An 18,405-nucleotide genomic window follows, 5' to 3' on the forward strand; every position below is an offset into this window, starting at 1 on the left:
AGAGAACCTGGATCAGAATCATCAGTAGCACTGATCAAACATCAAAAGTCACGATCTTTAGATACAACTCCAGATCTGAAGCTAGAGGGTGGAAATCTGCAGCTTCGGCGTTGACACATGAATCCCAAAGTTCAAAATATACTTTCTTAAGCATTCAGAAATACTGGACATCAGAGTGGTACATAGGAATGGAGTCATTCTATTATTGAAAAGAGAAATTTCTCATTTGGCTTTCTGAAAGGCAGTGAGGTCATACTTTATTTTCTAAAGATTAAGCTTTCTAATCTAAACAAAATACAACCTGATTTAGATTTTTTTAAAAGATTTTATTTATTTATTTGACAGAGAGAGACACAGCGAGAGAGGAAACGCAAGCAGGGGGAGTGGGAGAGGGAGAAGCAGGCTTCCCGCGGAGCAGGGAGCCCAACGCGGGGCTCGATCCCAGGACCCTGGGATCATGACCTGAGCCGAAGGCACATGCTTAACGACTGAGCCACCAGGCACCCCTGATTTAGATTTTATATACCATTCAGGCAGGGACTGTTTCTATTTTGATAATAACTCTGGGCCCAGCAGCCCATGTCTGGCACGTATTAAGCATGCAGTAAATATTTGTTGAATTAATATGGCTTGGGCCAGGGAGCTCCTCACGTGATGACAGAAATTAATTTGGATGAACTGGACGTGGCCAGTGGGAGAGAAGAATCTGGGCCTGGGAAAGGGATAAGATGGATTCCACACAGGGCTCTGTCAGGGAAGAATGGGCCACTTCACATTTGTAAGTCTCGTATCCCTGCTCTACAAAATAAGGGAGCAGATTCTGGGAAATTAACTGCCAAGAAATCATTTAAATTTAGTCTGAAATGTTAAAATTCAGATTCTAGAGTAGTTTAAACACTCCTGTGATAAATGTCCTTCTGTGCTCTCAAGTAAAAGTTAATACCATACAGACAAAGAAACACTTTGAAATGTGGATATTACCTTCACCACTGATTTGTCATTCTGTGATTAAGTGTGAAATCACTGGGAGGAGGACAATCCATTTGAAAGCAAAACAAGAAAGATAACGAGTAAAGAAGTAAACAGTCAGTCTGCAAGTTTTGTCAGCTGTTATTCCAAATTTCAAAATCTATTATTTACACAAATTATTTTTACCTAAATATTCAGGAATGGTACCTGATTTAGTTATTATTGAATGTGGGGCATAGTTATCAAAAGAAAAAAAAAAACCATGCAACATATCTTTTTGAAAAGGTATTCACAATACTTTGCACAACCACAGGATGGCCAATCACCTAAACACATGTTTTAAAAGATCAAAAAGACTTTCTGTGCACAGAGACATTAAATACAATAGGTACCCAATTTAGAAAAGAGATCTACTTACTAATAAACATGGCCTTCATTTATAGAGCTGCAAATCAGTCTTAACTGCAGCAAGGGGTCATGGAGAGCAGGAACAAATATTAATCTGCATGCCTATCTCCAAAACTCTGGTGTATCAGAGCAGGTCAGCAGATGGCTAAATTTGCATGAGAAGCTCCCTAGGCCAAAACGGGAAAAACAATGAAGGGTGCCCTTAGGATTCTAGGAGAAAAGCTCACGAATCAGAAGAAAACCAAAAGTTACTTCAAACTGAGGGAGGAGGGGGTGGCCCGGGAAGATCGAAAGTCACCCTGAGATTTGGGAGGTCAAGAGACACATCTCTCAGTTCATGTCACTTCTGCCCATCCTCAGGGAGAAGTACATTCAAGTAACGAGGGGATCGGGGCTCCTCAATTACCCTCTTGCCCAGTCCATGGAACACCTGTTCCAAGCCCTCAGTGGAGACAACTGCTAAAAGCACAAGGTTGTCTTCTGGAAATCTTGAAAGAGCTGGGTAAAGGGGGGTAAAGAAGCTTGTCCCACCATGAAGAACCCAGTTCCAGTGAGCAGCACCAGGGTATGCAGGCCAGAGGAGGAAGCTTGGAGGGCAGCAGGCTGCAAACAACCAGAAGCAAAGAAAGCAGTAAAACGGGACCCTGGCACTGCCTCGATGCTCAAGGGATGAAGCGGATGTGGCATGAGAAGCAGCATCAGGAAATGTTGGTCCGAATATGCGGCTAAATGTTGGCAGAGGATGCGGTAGAAGAGCCCCAGTGGCAAAGGAGGGCACAGCTGGAAGAGCCTGCATGGAGTCTCACGAGCCAACTCAGCATCCCTGGGAGTGGAAAACAAACTGACTTGGAATCCCAGGACCCAGAGTGGTAGGGTGTCAAGAACCACTACAAATGTCACTCATGCCCCGAGCATGCTTAGTAAGGCTGGTGTAGCTGGTAACACAAGGCTTACAATCAAAATGTTCACTCACCTTCTTCCGGAGCCATGGTGCTTTGGACAATTTCATAAAAGTCAAGTGAGGCTTAAAACTCCTGTTTTCTCCTGCCAAAATGCCCTTTTCTTGAAATGTCCTTTTTGCAGCCTCTAAAGAAAATAAAAACACAAAAATGCTACTGTAACACATGGCTATCTTTTATTATAAAAATGGCAATTCAAAAAATAACAAATTATTTTATAATGAAGAATACTTTATATACCTGTATGAGATATTATTTTCTAAAAAAAGAATAAAACCACAATGTGTAGGACAACACATTATTAAATCTGCAGAGATTTCAAACTTTAAGTATACAAAAGCAACAATTTGAAAAGGAAACATTTAATAAATGAAATAAGCATTTATCTGATATGATGCTGATTTTCACTGAATATCCTAGCAGCGCCCATACGCATAAAAAGGACTAGTTTATCTGGAACCCGTAAGATCTAAAACTTCTACTTCTGACCAAGATGGAATAAGAGAAATCAGATTTACCCTCCCATCTGAAACAATGAAAGGACAAAGTATATAAAATGATGGTTTGTAAGATACTCTACTTATCAGGCAATGAAGGTCAGTGATCCTTTAGAGATGAGAAACAAACAAGGTGAGCCCTTCAACTGCCCAGCTTTCATCCTTGAGTGTCTAGGCCCCTGTGCAAGGAGGATAAACCCAGGTGGAGCTTAGTCATCTCACTGGGTCAAGCAAAAAGAGCCGAAAGTAGGGGAGGCAAAGGTATCTACAGCTCACAGGCAAGATTCCTAGAAAAGTGAGACCTGTGCAGAGAGAAAACCCCACAGATCTACAGAGGGTTGCCCTAGATTATTCAGCTGAGTATAGACCAGTGCATATTTGTTAGGAAACTACCTGAGGATGGGGAAACACATTCAAAAGGATTAGAGGGAACGGTGCTCAGTGCTCATACAGGGGCAGGAGAATTGTCTGTTCCCATGAGCCAGGCTGGGAAAAACCTCGAGATTTCTAGGAAACTGGGTAGAATGAACAGAAAGGTCTTACCTCAGCAGTGGGGAAAATTAGCTTTGAACTGGTACTATTCTAGTCCCATCTAAAAAATCTTAGAAGCAAGATCCAAAGGGAAAAAAAAAACTGTCTCCAAGTAACTTAATTGTGTCCCAGAACAAAGCCCAAGAAGTAGACTATCCAAACCCAACAAGGCAGACTTCACAATGCCTGGCATCTAATAAAAAATGCATACAGGCATTCAAATGAACAGGAAAATGTGACCTACAATGAAGAGATAAATCAATTCACCAAAGGGAACTGACACAAATGTTAGAGTCAGAAGATAAGAGAATCAAAATAGCTATTATGACTGCTTTCTTTATGTTCAAAAAGTAGAGACATGCAAAACATAAAAAAGACCCAAATCAAATTTATAGAGATAAAAATTGCAATGTCTAGAGAAAAATAAACTGGATATAATGACAGATTAGACATTGTAGAACAAAACATTAGTGACCCTGAAGACATGGCAATAGAAACCACCCAAAATAAAATACAGAGAGAAAAAAGAAAGAAAGGAAAGGGAAAGGAAAAGGGGAAGGGAAAGGAAAGGGGACGGAAAGGGAACGGAAAGGGGAAGGAAAGGAAAGGAAGAAAAGAAAAGAAAAGAAAAAAGAAAAGGAACATCGGTAAGTGTGGGGTAACTGCAAGTTGTCTAATATATGTATAAGTGAAGTCCCTAAAAAAGAGGCAAGAGGAAGACAGAGAAAATATTTGAAGAAATAATGCCTGTTGGGGAATGAGAGTTGCCACAACCATGACAGAAAATAATCTAGGCAATAATTTTTAAAATTTAAACTGCACAAGTATTTGAACCAGCAAATTTAATTCTAGGAAAATACACAAAAATAAAATTATCAGCATATAAAATTCTATATAGAAGATATTTAGTAATGTTTGAATTCACACAAAGCAGAAATAACCTCATCAATAAAGAAATGGTCATTAAATTACCATACAGCATACTAAGGACTATCATAAGAAAAAGAGAATCAGAGCTACACATATTGACCTGAAAAGATGCCCATGATCTATTAAGCAAAAAAAGGCAAGTTGCATGGTTAATATAACAATAATATGATTTCATGGCCTATTTAAAGAAGAAAAATTCTCTATGCTTTATTAGCATAAAAATGGTATAAAATACCTTAGGATGAGGGTTGACATTGAATAGAGATAGAGGAGACTAGTAACATTTTCTTTATACATCTGTATATTGTTTGAGTGGTTACAACGAGCATGTATTACTTCTGAATAAAAAAAGTTAAAAAAAAACTAAATAAGCACAATAACTGACTAGACATTAGCAATATAACATTATTACAAGTGCATGAGCATCATACTGGAATGCACAAATAGAATTTTTTGCTATATGTATGAAAAATTCATACTTTTCAAAGATCTTTGGTAAACAACTTTACATTTGTTCTTTCTACCTCAAAATCTGGTAGGGCTAATACCTAAGTTAATTTTAAAGATAAGAAAACTGAAACATAAGGAGTTGATGCTCAAAGGCACCCTCCTTATTAGTAGTAAAGAAGGCACTGGAATCCAGATGCCGTCGCTCCTACTCTGACCACGTTTCAAACTGGATAAAACCCCAGCTTAAACCAAGGTCAGTGAAGGGCACAAAAGCTGCTCCAGCAACTGAATGAGGAAAAGTAAGGCAGGGCATTCTGTCATCTTCCACCACGCCCACACACACACTGGTTTCGGTCAGAGAAGCTCCCCTGTTTCATGCATGTGCTTCTAAGTAGCTTTTCATTTTCTAAAAGGATTCCAACATTTACCCAAAAACAGTTTGAAAAATCAATGCTCAAAAAACACACAGAGAGGGTCCCTTTAGTAACAATAATCCTGCCAGTGATGTCCATCAAAAAATAGAAACAGGTGTAATATAAGGCAAAAAAATGTCTTTGAATCTCAAATAAAACCACATCCAATCCAAATGTTTAGTGAAAAATTGTTCCTTTTAAATTCATTTCTTTCTTTCTTTTTTTTTTCCAAAGATTTATTTATTTATTTGAGAGAGCGAGAATGAGAGAGAGTACATGAGAGGGGGGAGGGTCAGAGGGAGAAGCAGTCTCCTCGCTGAGCAGGGAGCCCGATGCGGGACTCGATCCCAGGACTCCAGGATCATGACCTGAGCCGAAGGCAGTTGCTTTAACCAACTGAGCCACCCAGGCGCCCCTAAATTCATTTATTTCTTATCAATGTTAAATATGCTTTAATTTTTCTAACAATTAAAACTCATGAACCTAGTGCGAGATTATCTAGTATTTCCAGAAAATGTGTCCTAAAAAATAAAAGATGTTTTTAACACAATACTAAATACTAGAGTCATAAGAATGCTTTAGTTTAACCACCAATTCTGTTGGAATCTGGAAATTACTAATGATACACAGAATTATAACCAGACATACCTGGATGAAAACAAAACCAAATATATTTCCATCCAATCTGATTATTTTTTACATAGTGTAAGACTTCAGTTTTTTTTTAATGGGAACCCGAAATAAAAAAGATGTGGGAGTGAACAAAACAAAGATACAATAGTATCCTTTCTGAGAAAAAAGAAGGGTTTGCTGTAATGACTGGTCCATACAAAAGTAATAAAATAACAGAGAAGAGCAGAGCTTCAAAACAGAAATACCTGCACAAGAGAAAATTCAAACGGACACCTTTTTTTTTTACCAATGACGTAATTATTAGCCCCATCAGTGATATCTGGTATGCCGGCTGGCATGAAGGATAAAAAGCAGGGAAGAGGACCTGCCCTCCCAGGAGAGGAGCTCCTGGAGCAGAGCTTAGGAGTTAATCAGCTAAGTACCCACAGTGTCTGGAGCACGTGCTTAGCATCTATGGGTATTTAATAGTACCTATTGAATTTGAATTGAACATCACCTTTGTGCTAGCTGTTTTATGTATGCTTGATCATCTATGCCTCCAGATAACCCTAAGAGGTAAGTTATTATTCCCATTTTTAAAAATTAAGGAACTGAGACTCTGAAATGTTAATAGCTTACTCAAAGATCACTGAGCTAAGTCATGGTGAGGATAGAATTTGAACTCAAATCTAACTGACTACAACGTTCATGCTACCTCCTATGTGAAGAATCTAAAGTCTTGGGGGGCCTAGCTGACTCAAGTGGAAGAGCATGCAACTCTTGATCTCAGGGTCATGAGTTCAAGCCCTATACTGGGTGTAGAGATTACTAAAATAAATAAACTTCTTAAAAAAGAATTTAAAATCTTCTTTCTCCCCTCTAAGTTATTTTTTTTTTTTTAAGATTTACTCATTTATTTATCTGAGGAGTGTGAGCAGGGGAGGGGCAGAGGGAGAGGGAGAAGCAGGCTCCCTTAGCACTAAGCAGGGACCCTGACTCGGGGCTCGATCCCAGGACCCTGGGATCATGGCCTGAGCCGAAGGCAGATGCTTAACTGACTGAGCCACCCAGGCGCCCCTCTAAGAAAATTTCTTAAATACAAGGTAAAATCTGGTTAGCTTATTTTAAAACTTCTACAGCACTTAAGAACTGCAGTTGATAAACTCAGATCTGGTCATTTGCTCATTCATTCAGCAAATAATTACTGACAGCTACTCTGTCAGGTACTGTTCTAGGTGTGGGAACGACAGCAATGCACAAAGCAAATCCCCTGCCCTCAGGGAACGTCCACACATGCTGGGTGCTGTCAGGTATTGATCAGTGATATGAAGAAAAATAAAGCAGGTGAAGGATCTACAAAGTGATGTGGAAGAAAAGAAGTTTTGATGTTAGATATGGCGGTCTGAGAAGCCCGCTCTGAAGAGGAGACCGTTGAGAAGCCACCTGAGGGGAGAAGAGTACTCAAGGCAGAAAGAAGAACTTACGAAGACTGTTTAGTAAGTCCAGAAACAGTAAAAAGGATTAAAAAAGATAGGATACCTGGAGCAGGGTGAGTCAGCATTTGGGGAAGAGGTAAGAATGGGTTTAGAGAAGTAGGCAGGAATATTAGGGGGGCATGGTAAAACCTTCAGATTTTATTCTCAGTATGGTGGGAAATTCTGGGGGTTTTAAGCAAGGAAAATTTATGTGTGTGAGTAACTTTCTTTATTCATCTATATTTCAGCTAGAATATACATTTCTTCCTGGTGGAAGAAATTTAATCTCAGGCAATCCAAAGTGCTCCGCTCTTTCCCTAGAGCTGTATTTTAGTTGAAGGGAAGGTAGCTAATGGGGCATCAGAGTGGTTTAGATGGGGGTGTAGCGCCTGGCTCTTGGGTCACCATCTGGCATCTCCTGAGACATGCACCATGCTTGGTTTTGTAGCTGGACCCTCCCTCATTCCCATATATAATGACTCTGCCACTTCTGTGCCCTCTCAGGTATGCAAGATTTCATTCTATGGATCATCACACCATACCAGGGCAAGCAGGAACTCGCTGGACCTGTCTCAGGCCCTTTACCATTTCCTTGCTATTCTTGAGCACACGAAAATAACGGAATTTCCTGGGGCCAAGGTGGAAAGGTCAGAACCCTAGACGGCCACCCACCACCCAATACCAGCCTCACTTCACCTCCACCGCCACTCTGGAAGCAGAGGGAATTCTGGCTCGCTGGCGCTATGAACACACCCCAGGAGGAAGGCACAGGGTCTCTCCAGCTCTCGGACTGATGTGAGTTTCTGCTGTTCTGTTCAGGGGATGATGGAAAGGCAAGAACTCATATTCTACCTTGGCCTCTAGCTCTCTTCTTTGCCTGACACTGAGAATCTTTTCTAGCATCAAAGCAGGAAAAACGTATCATTATGTTTAGGTGTTGAAATCCCAAAGCCTTTCTCTATTTTTCTTGCTATATTCTCTCTCTTCTGAGAACATGGGTGCCATTGTCCGGGAGGTGGCTAGGCACAGAACAAAGGATACAAGAAATACAAGGAGAAAAACTCAGTATCTCAAAATATTATCCCCACATGTTCAAAATCTTAGTTTACTGGGGCGCCTGAGTGGCTCAGTTGTTAAGCGTCTGCCTTCGGCTCAGGTCATGATCCCAGGGTCTTGGGATCGAGCCCCACATCGGGCTCCCTGCTCCGCGGGAAGCCTGCTTCTCCCTCCCCCACTCCCCCTGCTTGTGTTCCCTCTCTCGCTGTGTCTCTCTCTGTCAAATAAATAAATAAAATCTTAAAAAAATAATAAAGTTCAAAATCTTAGTTTCTTATTTTATTTTCATAATATCTACTAAATGCTAATATGTGCTAAATGTGACATTTTGATCACCATTTGTAAATGTGGGGCATGTCCTAAAACCCATCACTGCTAGTCATAGCAGCAAATGGTTTTTCCTCTCTCTTCTATGGTAATAAAGAAAGTCAAGCAATGGACCATTCAAATGGAAAAAAAACAAAAACCCAACACTGTTCTTAGTTACAAACAACAAATGGCAACTTTGGCTGAGTTAAGCAGGGAAGAAATGTGTAAGAATACCAGGGGACGCCTGGGTGGCGCAGTCGGTTGAGCACCCGACTGGGTTTCAGCTCAGGTCCTGATCTCAGGGTCAGGGGATCAAGCCCTACGTCGGGCTCCACATTCAGCTTGGAGTCAGCTTGAGATTCTCTCCCTCTCCCTCAGCCCCTCCCACTCATGCTCTCTCTCTCTCTCTAAAATAAATAAATCTTTAAGGAAAAAAAAAAAAAGAACACCGGGAGGATGGAAGAGCAGGCTGGAAGGCTAGGAGGCCAAGCAGACGTCCAGAGCTATGCTGGAGCACAGGTATGCGGCCACCACCACCTGCTCCAGCTGGGGTCCTGCGACCCTGACAGCACACAGAGGGCCAGAACTGCTGCCCCCTGCCTGCCACTGATGACACAACCCGTCCCCAGGACAGATTCTGCACAGTCCTTTTTTATTCAAAGTCCTAGCTTCTGATTCAAAGTCTAGACCAAAGCAAGATCATGTTCCCAGCACCAAAGCAAACTGTGGAAGAAGGTATGTGACACGGGAGACAGTGGGGAAGAGTTTAGATGCTGGGCAGCTAAAAAAGAAGACTACAGTCCAGCATATGCATATTTTAAAACAATAACAGTGTATTCATAACAACTACTATTATAATTAACTTATCTTTTGGCTCACGTAAATTATAAGCAGGATATCTTTCCTCAACTACTCTTCTAACCCAGCTCTGACCCTCTCTATTATGGCATACCCACAACTGTTTTAGATAGACCCCGAGTTAAAATAGGAGGCTGAATCATGCAAAACCATCATTTTTATGAGTCAAAAATTGTCAAATACTGGCAATGTCTGATGGCTTACCATATACAATGGTGGACTCACTAAGTTCCTAGGATCTGATTTAAGGGATCAGAGCATATTTTCTAGGTCTTCAAGTACTTGAAGAATTATCACATAGAAGAATTGCTGATAGCAACTCAGCAACATATTCTTATCAATCCAGAAAACAGAAACAGCATGAAGGTGTGAAAGCAAAAATTCATTTCTTTATTTATTTACTGAGCACTTCCCATATGTGCCAGACACAAAGTCTGCTCGCGACAGCAAACACAGCCCTGCTCTCACAGAGCTTACAGTCTCAGGGGACAGATCTGGGCCCAATAAAGAGGACTCAACAATGTTCAGAGTTATTAAAAATTACAAAGATATAAGGAAAGAAGTTTTGTTAAGAGAAATTAAAATAGTAGGCATTTGTATTGTTCATTACTATCTACATTAGCTTTCACATATTATTTTATTTGATATGACAATCTCATCAATTGATTGTAAAGATACAATATTTTTCTATTTACTGGTTTCAGTTACTTTTTTTAAGATTTTATTTATTTTATTTTTAATAAGCAGGGGGAGCAGCAGGCAAAGGGAGAGGGAGAAGCAGACTTCCCGCTGAGCAGGGAGCCCGATGCGGGGCTTGATCCCAGGACCCTGGGATCATGACCTGAGCTGAAGGCAGCGGCTTAACCGCCTGAGCCACCCAAGAGCCCCAAGGTTTCAGTTACTTTAAATTTTGACCCAAGAGTTCTCATTACTCACTGGGCCTGAAATCTTTGATGATGGATATCTATTCACAATACTGTTTTAAATAATATGTGTCACAAAGCACATATAATTTGTTATTAATGTGTTTTTCCAGTATAGTACCTTCTCTAGGTAGACAGAAATAGGGAAAAAAGAAATTGTTGCCTTTTTTTTGTTTTTTTTTTTAAAAGATTTTTATTTATTTATTCATGAGAGACAGAGAGAGAGAGAGGCCGAGGGAGAAGTAGGCTCCCAAGGAGCAGAGAGCCCGATGAGGGACTTGATCCCAGGACCCTCGGATCATGACCTGAGCCAAAGGCAGACGCTCAACCATCTGAGCCACCCAGGCGCCCTGTTGCCTTTTTTTTGAAAAATATTTCTTAGTATTGGTTTTTTATTCCTATTAGCAGTATAATCTATTGCTTAGCCAGAATACAGGATAATGGTTAAGGAAATACCATGCTTGAGATAAGAAGAGTTTTTGCTGGTGTGAAAACCACATGTCATTTTTCATCTACGTTAACTCATGTTCTGGAGGAAAAGCTTATGAATAATTTAAGAGATTGTTCAATTCCTCCTAGTATCACAGACATTCCTTCAAGCACTAAATAGAAAATCAACACAGCAAATATATCAGACATCCTTCAAAAGTCAGCTAAAAACACTTCCTAAATAATATAATTTACCTCATAGTTAAAGATGCAAAATGTCTGAAGAACAATTTTGTAAAATGTATTTTAAACACCAAGAGACTTGGCTATATAAAAGAAGACTGAAATGAATAATTTAATAAAGAAACAATATTTTATAATCCTAACAAATACATTACAGTTTTACCTGTTTAGGCGAGTTTGTGTTATTCAGCAAACATTTATTGAGTGTGTTAAGTACTGGGAAGTTTTCTGTGTTTTTTAAATTTTAAATATACATATTTTTACATAGGAGTTTTCTTTACGTAAACTCTTAAGTATGTAGCAACAATAAATTTATACCTAAAATGTAAAGAAATTGTTAAAAGTTGTCTGAAAGTAAACCATGACAGATCAATTTTAATAAAATTAATATCTTTTTAATTATATACATGTTCTTATAAATTCCTTTTCTTTTCTTTTGTTATTTTTTCTGTTTCTAACATTATGAGGGATAGTTATATGACAGCATGATACATAATTTGAGAATAATCACAAAGAGGTTTATTTTTTTATTGAGGTATACAAAGAAGTTTATTAATAAAAATAGTCTAGAATACGAAATGTAAATTAGGTAGTCCTAATATATTCTTAAGATTAAATATTCTATTTTAGATGCAACAGAAATAATAAGTTGGATTTTAGTTTTGAGAAGACTGATCTGTGATTAGACAACACACCATACAATAGGAGGTGATAAGGTCTTTTCTTGCTTTCCATCTGGAAGATACTTTCTTATACCATTGTAAGTTACAGTAAAACTATGTCACATATAATACGAAAGATCTCAATAAAATTTTAGAATCACTTTTTGGCCATCTAAAACTTTAAATAAAAGCCATACAACTGTTTTTGTCATTCCTGTTATTACTATTTAAAGGATTCTTGTTTCCATATGCTCCTCAAACTGTTCCATTTTTAGATGGTTTTAGTAAGTTATTTGATACATAATGGCAGGCATAATGTTGAAACGAACTTCATTTTAAAAGTTTTATACTCATCATTTTAAGCATATATTTCCAATTGATTACTGTGTAAAACTGTCAAATAGAATTTTAAAACGTTTCATTCTTAAGAGCGAGTCTTTAAAATTCCACCTTGATGCCAGAGGCATCCCATTCGTTCCACTGCAGTAGAGTCTGAAGGAGACCCAGACTGAGCATTCCAACACTGGCCCAGTTCTCCTATTATTCAACTTGTGTTCTTGGACAGGTCACTTAACCTTGAGAGCAAAAATGATGAGGCCATTACAAATGATCTCTCAAGTCCCTCTCCTTATCCTAACAACCAGCTAGGCCAAATAAATTGTCAGAGAATGCTGGTACATCATCCATCAGGAATTCCATTTCTTTTTAAAGAATTTCTTTACTTATTTAAGAGAGAGAGAGAGAGCACGAGTGGGGGTGGGGCGCAGAGGGAGAGGGACACACAGACTCCCTGCCAAATAAAGAGCCCCATGTGGGGCTCAATCTCAGGACCCCAAGATCATGACCTGAGCTGAAGTCAGATGCTTAAACGACTGAGCCACCCAGGCACACCCCCATCAGGGATTCTAGACACCAGGACTGGATTTTACTGTCATACAAAGATTTAGACATGAATATAAATAAGGGAAGAGAGACTACATAAGGTTAAATGTTCTTTCAATTACACTTTTATGTTTACATCAGACATTTTTCACTGGTTTACATATCCATTTAAAAGATATTTATTGAGCCTCTATTACATAGCGGGCTCTGGGGAGACAAAGATGAAAGATTCCCTCAAAGAGCTTTCACTCTAGTTGAGGAACATTGATTTCTAAACAATCAAATGTACTGAAATATTACAGTTTCTACAGTAAATATCCATCTATGGAATATAGGGGAGATTAGGAGAGAAAATGGTCATTTCTATTTTGAAGAAATCAAAAAAGCCTTTATTTTGGAAATGACATTTGAAATGAGTTTTATAAAAGATCAATAATACAATCTGAAAAAGAAATTAAGAAAACAATTCCATTGACAATAGTACCAAAAATAATAAAATACTTAGGAATAAACTTTAACAAGGAGGCAAAGGACTGACAACTACAAATGGTGCTGAAAGAAATTAAAGGAGACACAACTAAATGGAAGACATTTCACATTTAGGGACTGGAAGCCCTAATACCACTAAGATGGCAATACTACCCAAAGCCATCTACAGATTTAATGTAATTCCTACCAAAGTTCCAATGATGCTTTTTGCAGAAATAGAAAAAAAAAAAAATCATCCTAAAATTCATATGGAATCTCAAGGGACCCTAAATAGCCAAAAACTCTTAATAAAGAAGAACAAAGTTGGAAGTCTCACACTTCCTTGTTCCAAAATTTACTACAAAGCTACAGTCATCAAAACAGTGTGTTCACACCTGTCAGAATGGCTAAAATAAAAAACACAAGAAACAACAGATGTTGGTGAGAATGTAGAGGAAAAGGAACCCTCTTTTTTTTTTTTTTTTACACTGGTGGTGGGAATGCAAAGTGGTGCAGCCACTCCAGAAAACAGTATGGAGGTTCCTCAAAAACTTAAAAATAGAGTTACCTTACGACCTAGTAATTGCACTATTGAATCTTTATCCAAAAAAGGCAAAAACACTAATTCAGAGGGATTCATGTACCCCTATGATTATTGCAGCGTTATTTACAATAGCCATAAATAATAAATAATAATATAAAAACAAATATAAATAAATAATAAATTAAATAATAAATAAATACTTACAATAGCAGCCCAAGTGTCCATTGATAGGTAAATGGATACAGAAGATATGGTATACAATGGAATATTATTCAGCCATAAGAAAGAATGAAATCTTACCATTTGCAACAACGTGGATAGAACCAGGGAGTATAATGCTAAGTGAAATAAGTCAGAGAAAGACAAATACCATGTGATTTCACTCATATGTGGAATTTAAGAAACAAAACAAATGAACAAAGATAAAAAAGAGAGAGACAAACCAAGAAACAGACTCTTAACTATAGAGAACAAACTGATGGTTACCAGAGGGGAGGTTGGTTGGGGGATGGATGAAATAGGTGACGGGGATTAAAGAGTACACTTATCATAATGAGCACTGGGTACTGTATAGAGTTGTTGAATCACTATATTGTATACCTGAAACTAATATAATACTGTATATATGTTAATTATACAAAAATTATACAAAATTATATAAAAAAAAGAAAAACAACAGTGTGGTACTGGCAAAAGGTAAACCTATAAACCAATGGAACAGAACAAAGAGCCCAGAAATAAACCCTCTTGTATATGGTCAAATGGTTTTCAGCAAAAATGCCTAGACCCATTCAGTGGGCAAAGGACATTCTTAACAAATAGTGTTGGGAAAACTGGATATCCACATTGTAAAAGAATGAAGTTAAACCCTTACCTTATACCATATACAAAAAATTAACTCAAAATGGATCAAAGACTAAACTAAACATAGGAGCTAAAACTATAAAGTCTTAAAAGAACACATAACTTCATGACTGTGGACTTGGCAATGATTTCTTAGACATGACACCAAAAGCACAGACAACAAAAATAAAAATAGATTAATTAGACTAAATTAAAAACTGAAAAGTTAAAAATTTAAAAACTTTAAAAAATTAAAAAGTTAGAAATTAAAGCTGGAAAAAAGAGAAATACCTTCCATTTAAATAAGTGATACTATAAGTTCTGAATGTTTTCAAATGTACCAGTTACTGTACATTTTGATGATTAATGCAAGATTCATAAATATTGAGCTAATTAACTACATTTAAATATTTTTAAATATACAAAATTCATGAACCCCTTTAAGAAAAACAAAGCTGTGCATCAAAGGAAATGATCCGTAGAATGCAAAGGCAACCTATAGAATGGGAGAAAATATTTGATAATCATGTATCTGATAAGGACTAAATATCTAGAATATATAAAGAACTCCTACAACTCAGGACGCCTGGGTGGTTCAGTAGGTTAAGTGTCTGCCTTCGGCTCAGGTCATGTTCCCAGGGTCCTGGGATCGAGTCCTGCATGGGGCTCCTTGCTCAGTGGGGAGCCTGCTTCTCCCTCTGCCTGCCACTCCCCCTGCTTGTGCTCTCTCGCTCCCTGACAAATAAAGAAAATCTTAAAAAAAAAAAAAAAAAAAGAACTACAACTCAACAACAACAAAAAAACAACAATCTGATTAAAAAATCAATGAAGAAGAAAGAGACATTTCTCCAAAGAAGATATATAATAAGCCAGCAAGCATATGAAAATATGCTCAAAATCACTCTCATTAGGGGAATGAAAATCAAAGTCACAATGAGATATCATTTCACACCCATTAGGATGACTACCATCAAAAAAAAAACAACAAAAACAAAAAACCTTCTGGGCTCTAGGATGACACCTACATTTCTGGCCCATGTTCCTTTTAGGATAATGGAGAGGGTTACCAAAATAGTAAATATGAGAGCAGAAACAAGGCTAAGCAGTAAAGAAGAAGGTTCAGAAACCTGAAAATACACTTAAGAAATAAAGAGGTAAGCCAATAAAATAAACTGAGAAGATGTACTAAGAGAGGTTAAAAAAAGAACCAAGAAAGTGGTATCTCAGTAGCGAAAAGGTGAGTCTAAAGCATCTATTAGGTTTAGGAATCAGAAACCGATCAGTGGCCTGTGTTGTGACATAGTAGGTTATAACCCACTGACTGCAGGAGCTTCAAGAAAGGAGAGTAAGCACACGTAAAGAAGTGGAGACAGATATCAGAGGCTACGCTTTTACACATTTTGGGCTCAGAAGGGAAGGAGAGGTTCAATGCAGGAGCTGTGGGAAATTCAAGGTCAAGGGAGTGCTAAGTTTTCTGTTATTTACATTGTTTCTTGTTTGTTTATTTGTCTGGGGATACGAAAGGCATAATCCAGTTAACAAAGTTGGGGAAATGAGCTGATGAAGAGGAAACGCTGGAGGTGCGGAAATGCCGTGAAGAGAGGAAGGAACTGGTAGAGCAAGATCCAGATAGCCACACCAGATCAAGAACACAGCTGAAGAGATTAGTCTTAGGGAGACAGAAGACATGGGATTTAAAGAGCCAAATGCAGTAGCAGTAGGTTTACTACATACAGGGAACAAATGAAGCAGGTCCCAGCCTCAGTTTTATCCGTGGAGGGAAGAGCAGAAGGTTAAGGGAACCTAAGAAAAGGCTGGAGCAGTGACAGGGGACAGGAGAAAGAAAAAAGCAGGAGCAGTGGGATTGCTGAACAGGATGCTGCTGAGTCTGGAAAACTTATACTTGCAGGAGAACCAATCTACAGGACTGTACAATTTCTTCATTTTCTCACGCATCTGATAAAACTACTCATTAACATGTGTTTCATGTCACACATTCTAGAAGGAACTAAGTAAAAAATGGTCAACAGAACAGTCATGGTCCTTGCCATCATGGAGCTTCATCCAGGAAACACTGTCAAACAAAATTACATAATTACAACCTGTGATGAAGCCTGTGAAAGAGAGACACACCAGGTACAGTGACAGAGGGCTCACTTATGAGGAGACTCTCTCTACAGGGCACAGGAAACGCTCTCCGAGGTGGTGACATTTGAGCTACAGAATGAAAAGGTCCAAATGGAGGGTCTACTCAGACATTTGCAAAAGTTCCACAGCAAGAATGAACTCGTTGAGTCCGTTATGAACCATGATGAGACAGGAGACCAACGTGGAGACACCGTGGACCACAGCAAGGAGTCTGGAGTTTATTTTGCCCACGTGTTGGGGTAAAAAAGCAAATGGCTAAACTGATCTACCATCAGTGTTTGCCAGCCTGGTGAAAGAGAAGAAAAAGAAGACAAGACACCCGAAAGAACCACCAACAGAGTGAGGCACCATGAGGCCGTGACCAGTTTAAGAAGGAATAAACTATGTTGGCCAGGAAGAAGAGACCAGAGACCTCGGTGAGGTTCCACAGCATGAATAGCATGAGGTTCCACAGCATGGAAAGAAAGTGAAACAGCATAAAGGGTGAGAAGTTAGGGTGCTAGACAGCTATATCCGATTTACGGTCTTAGAAGAGTTCAGGTGGATGAATAGCCAAAAGGTATAACTATGCTTATGAACTGGGAGAGCAGAGTATGAGTATTAGAGGGTACCTTCAAAGAAGTCAAGGGATTTTAAGAAAAGTAATAGCTGTGATGGTAGCAGTGGGGGTCGTGGGGATTTATCATTATTATTAATGATAATAGCTACCATCTATTTACCCTTGTATATGTGCCAAACACTGTGCTAAGCACTTTATGTATGTTATCTCAGTTTATTTTGAGAAGTCATTATTATGCTTGTTTTATAAGTAAGGAAACTGAATGCAATGTCACTTCTAAAAGACTCCAAATCCACAGCTCACTTTGAGACAGGATGTTTGGATGGTTGCGTTCATGGTGCTGCAAGAAAAGGTCACAATGTGAGCTAGGAAACAAAGTGCTCAAAAAGTGAGAGGAAATATTTGGACAACAGCAAAGAGGAGAGGTAGAGGGTAACAAAACTCTAATAGCATGAACTACCAATAAGAAAAGGCTTGTATGTGAGGGTAGAATGGGGACAAAGCAACAGAGAACTAAGAGAACATGGATGACATCTCTGGGCCCCATGGTGTGAGGCACTGGTGGAAAGAACAGCCTGCACCCAGAGGAAGCTGCGATCTCAGACTAGCAAATAGATCAGCTAAGGCAAGAAAGTAAAGGGGATGCTCCTGAAAGCCAGCAGTCCAGTTGCTAATTTATAGTGTAACCGACTAGCATAGTGATTAAAAACACAGAATCTGGTGGAGGGTGGGCAAAACCAGTGCAAGGAGTCAAAAGTACAAATTTCCAGTTATAATATAAATAAGTCAGGGGATGTAATGTACAACATGGTGTCTGTATTTAATAATGCTGTATTGCATATTAGAAGGTTGCTAAAAGAGGGCGACTGGGTGGCTCAGTTGGTTAAGCGACTCCCTTCGGCTCAGGTCATGATCCTGGAGTCCCTGGATCGAGTCCCGCATCAGGCTCCCTGCTCGGCAGGGAGTCTGCTTCTCCCTCTGACCCTCCCCCCTCTCATGTGCTCTCTCTCATTCTCTCTCTCTCAAATAAATAAATAAAATCTTTAAAAAAAAAAAAGAAGAAGGTTGCTAAAAGAATAAATATATTTTTTAAGATTTTATTTATTTATTTATTTGAGAGAGAGAGAGAGGGAGAGCACACGCACAAGCGGGGGTAAAAGGGGGGAAGGAACAAGCAAGACTCCAGGCTCAGCACAAGCTGGACACGGGACTCAATCCCCTGACCCTGAGATCAGGA

General features: G+C 38.9%; 1 protein-coding gene across 2 annotated transcripts in view; it reads right to left on the reverse strand.

The window, feature by feature from the left end:
- Positions 1 to 18,405, reverse strand: part of AKAP7 (A-kinase anchoring protein 7) — a 144,301-nt gene that overhangs the window by 81,799 nt on the left and 44,097 nt on the right. For both annotated transcript variants that reach the window (XM_044917408.1, XM_044917409.1), the window contains exon 6: positions 2,351 to 2,463. In XM_044917408.1, coding sequence (XP_044773343.1) covers positions 2,351 to 2,463 — 113 coding nt within the window. The remainder of the gene's footprint in view (positions 1 to 2,350; positions 2,464 to 18,405) is intronic.

This window comes from Neomonachus schauinslandi, chromosome 8 (genome assembly GCF_002201575.2).
Source record: "Neomonachus schauinslandi chromosome 8, ASM220157v2, whole genome shotgun sequence".
Classification (NCBI taxonomy): Eukaryota; Metazoa; Chordata; class Mammalia; order Carnivora; family Phocidae; genus Neomonachus; species Neomonachus schauinslandi.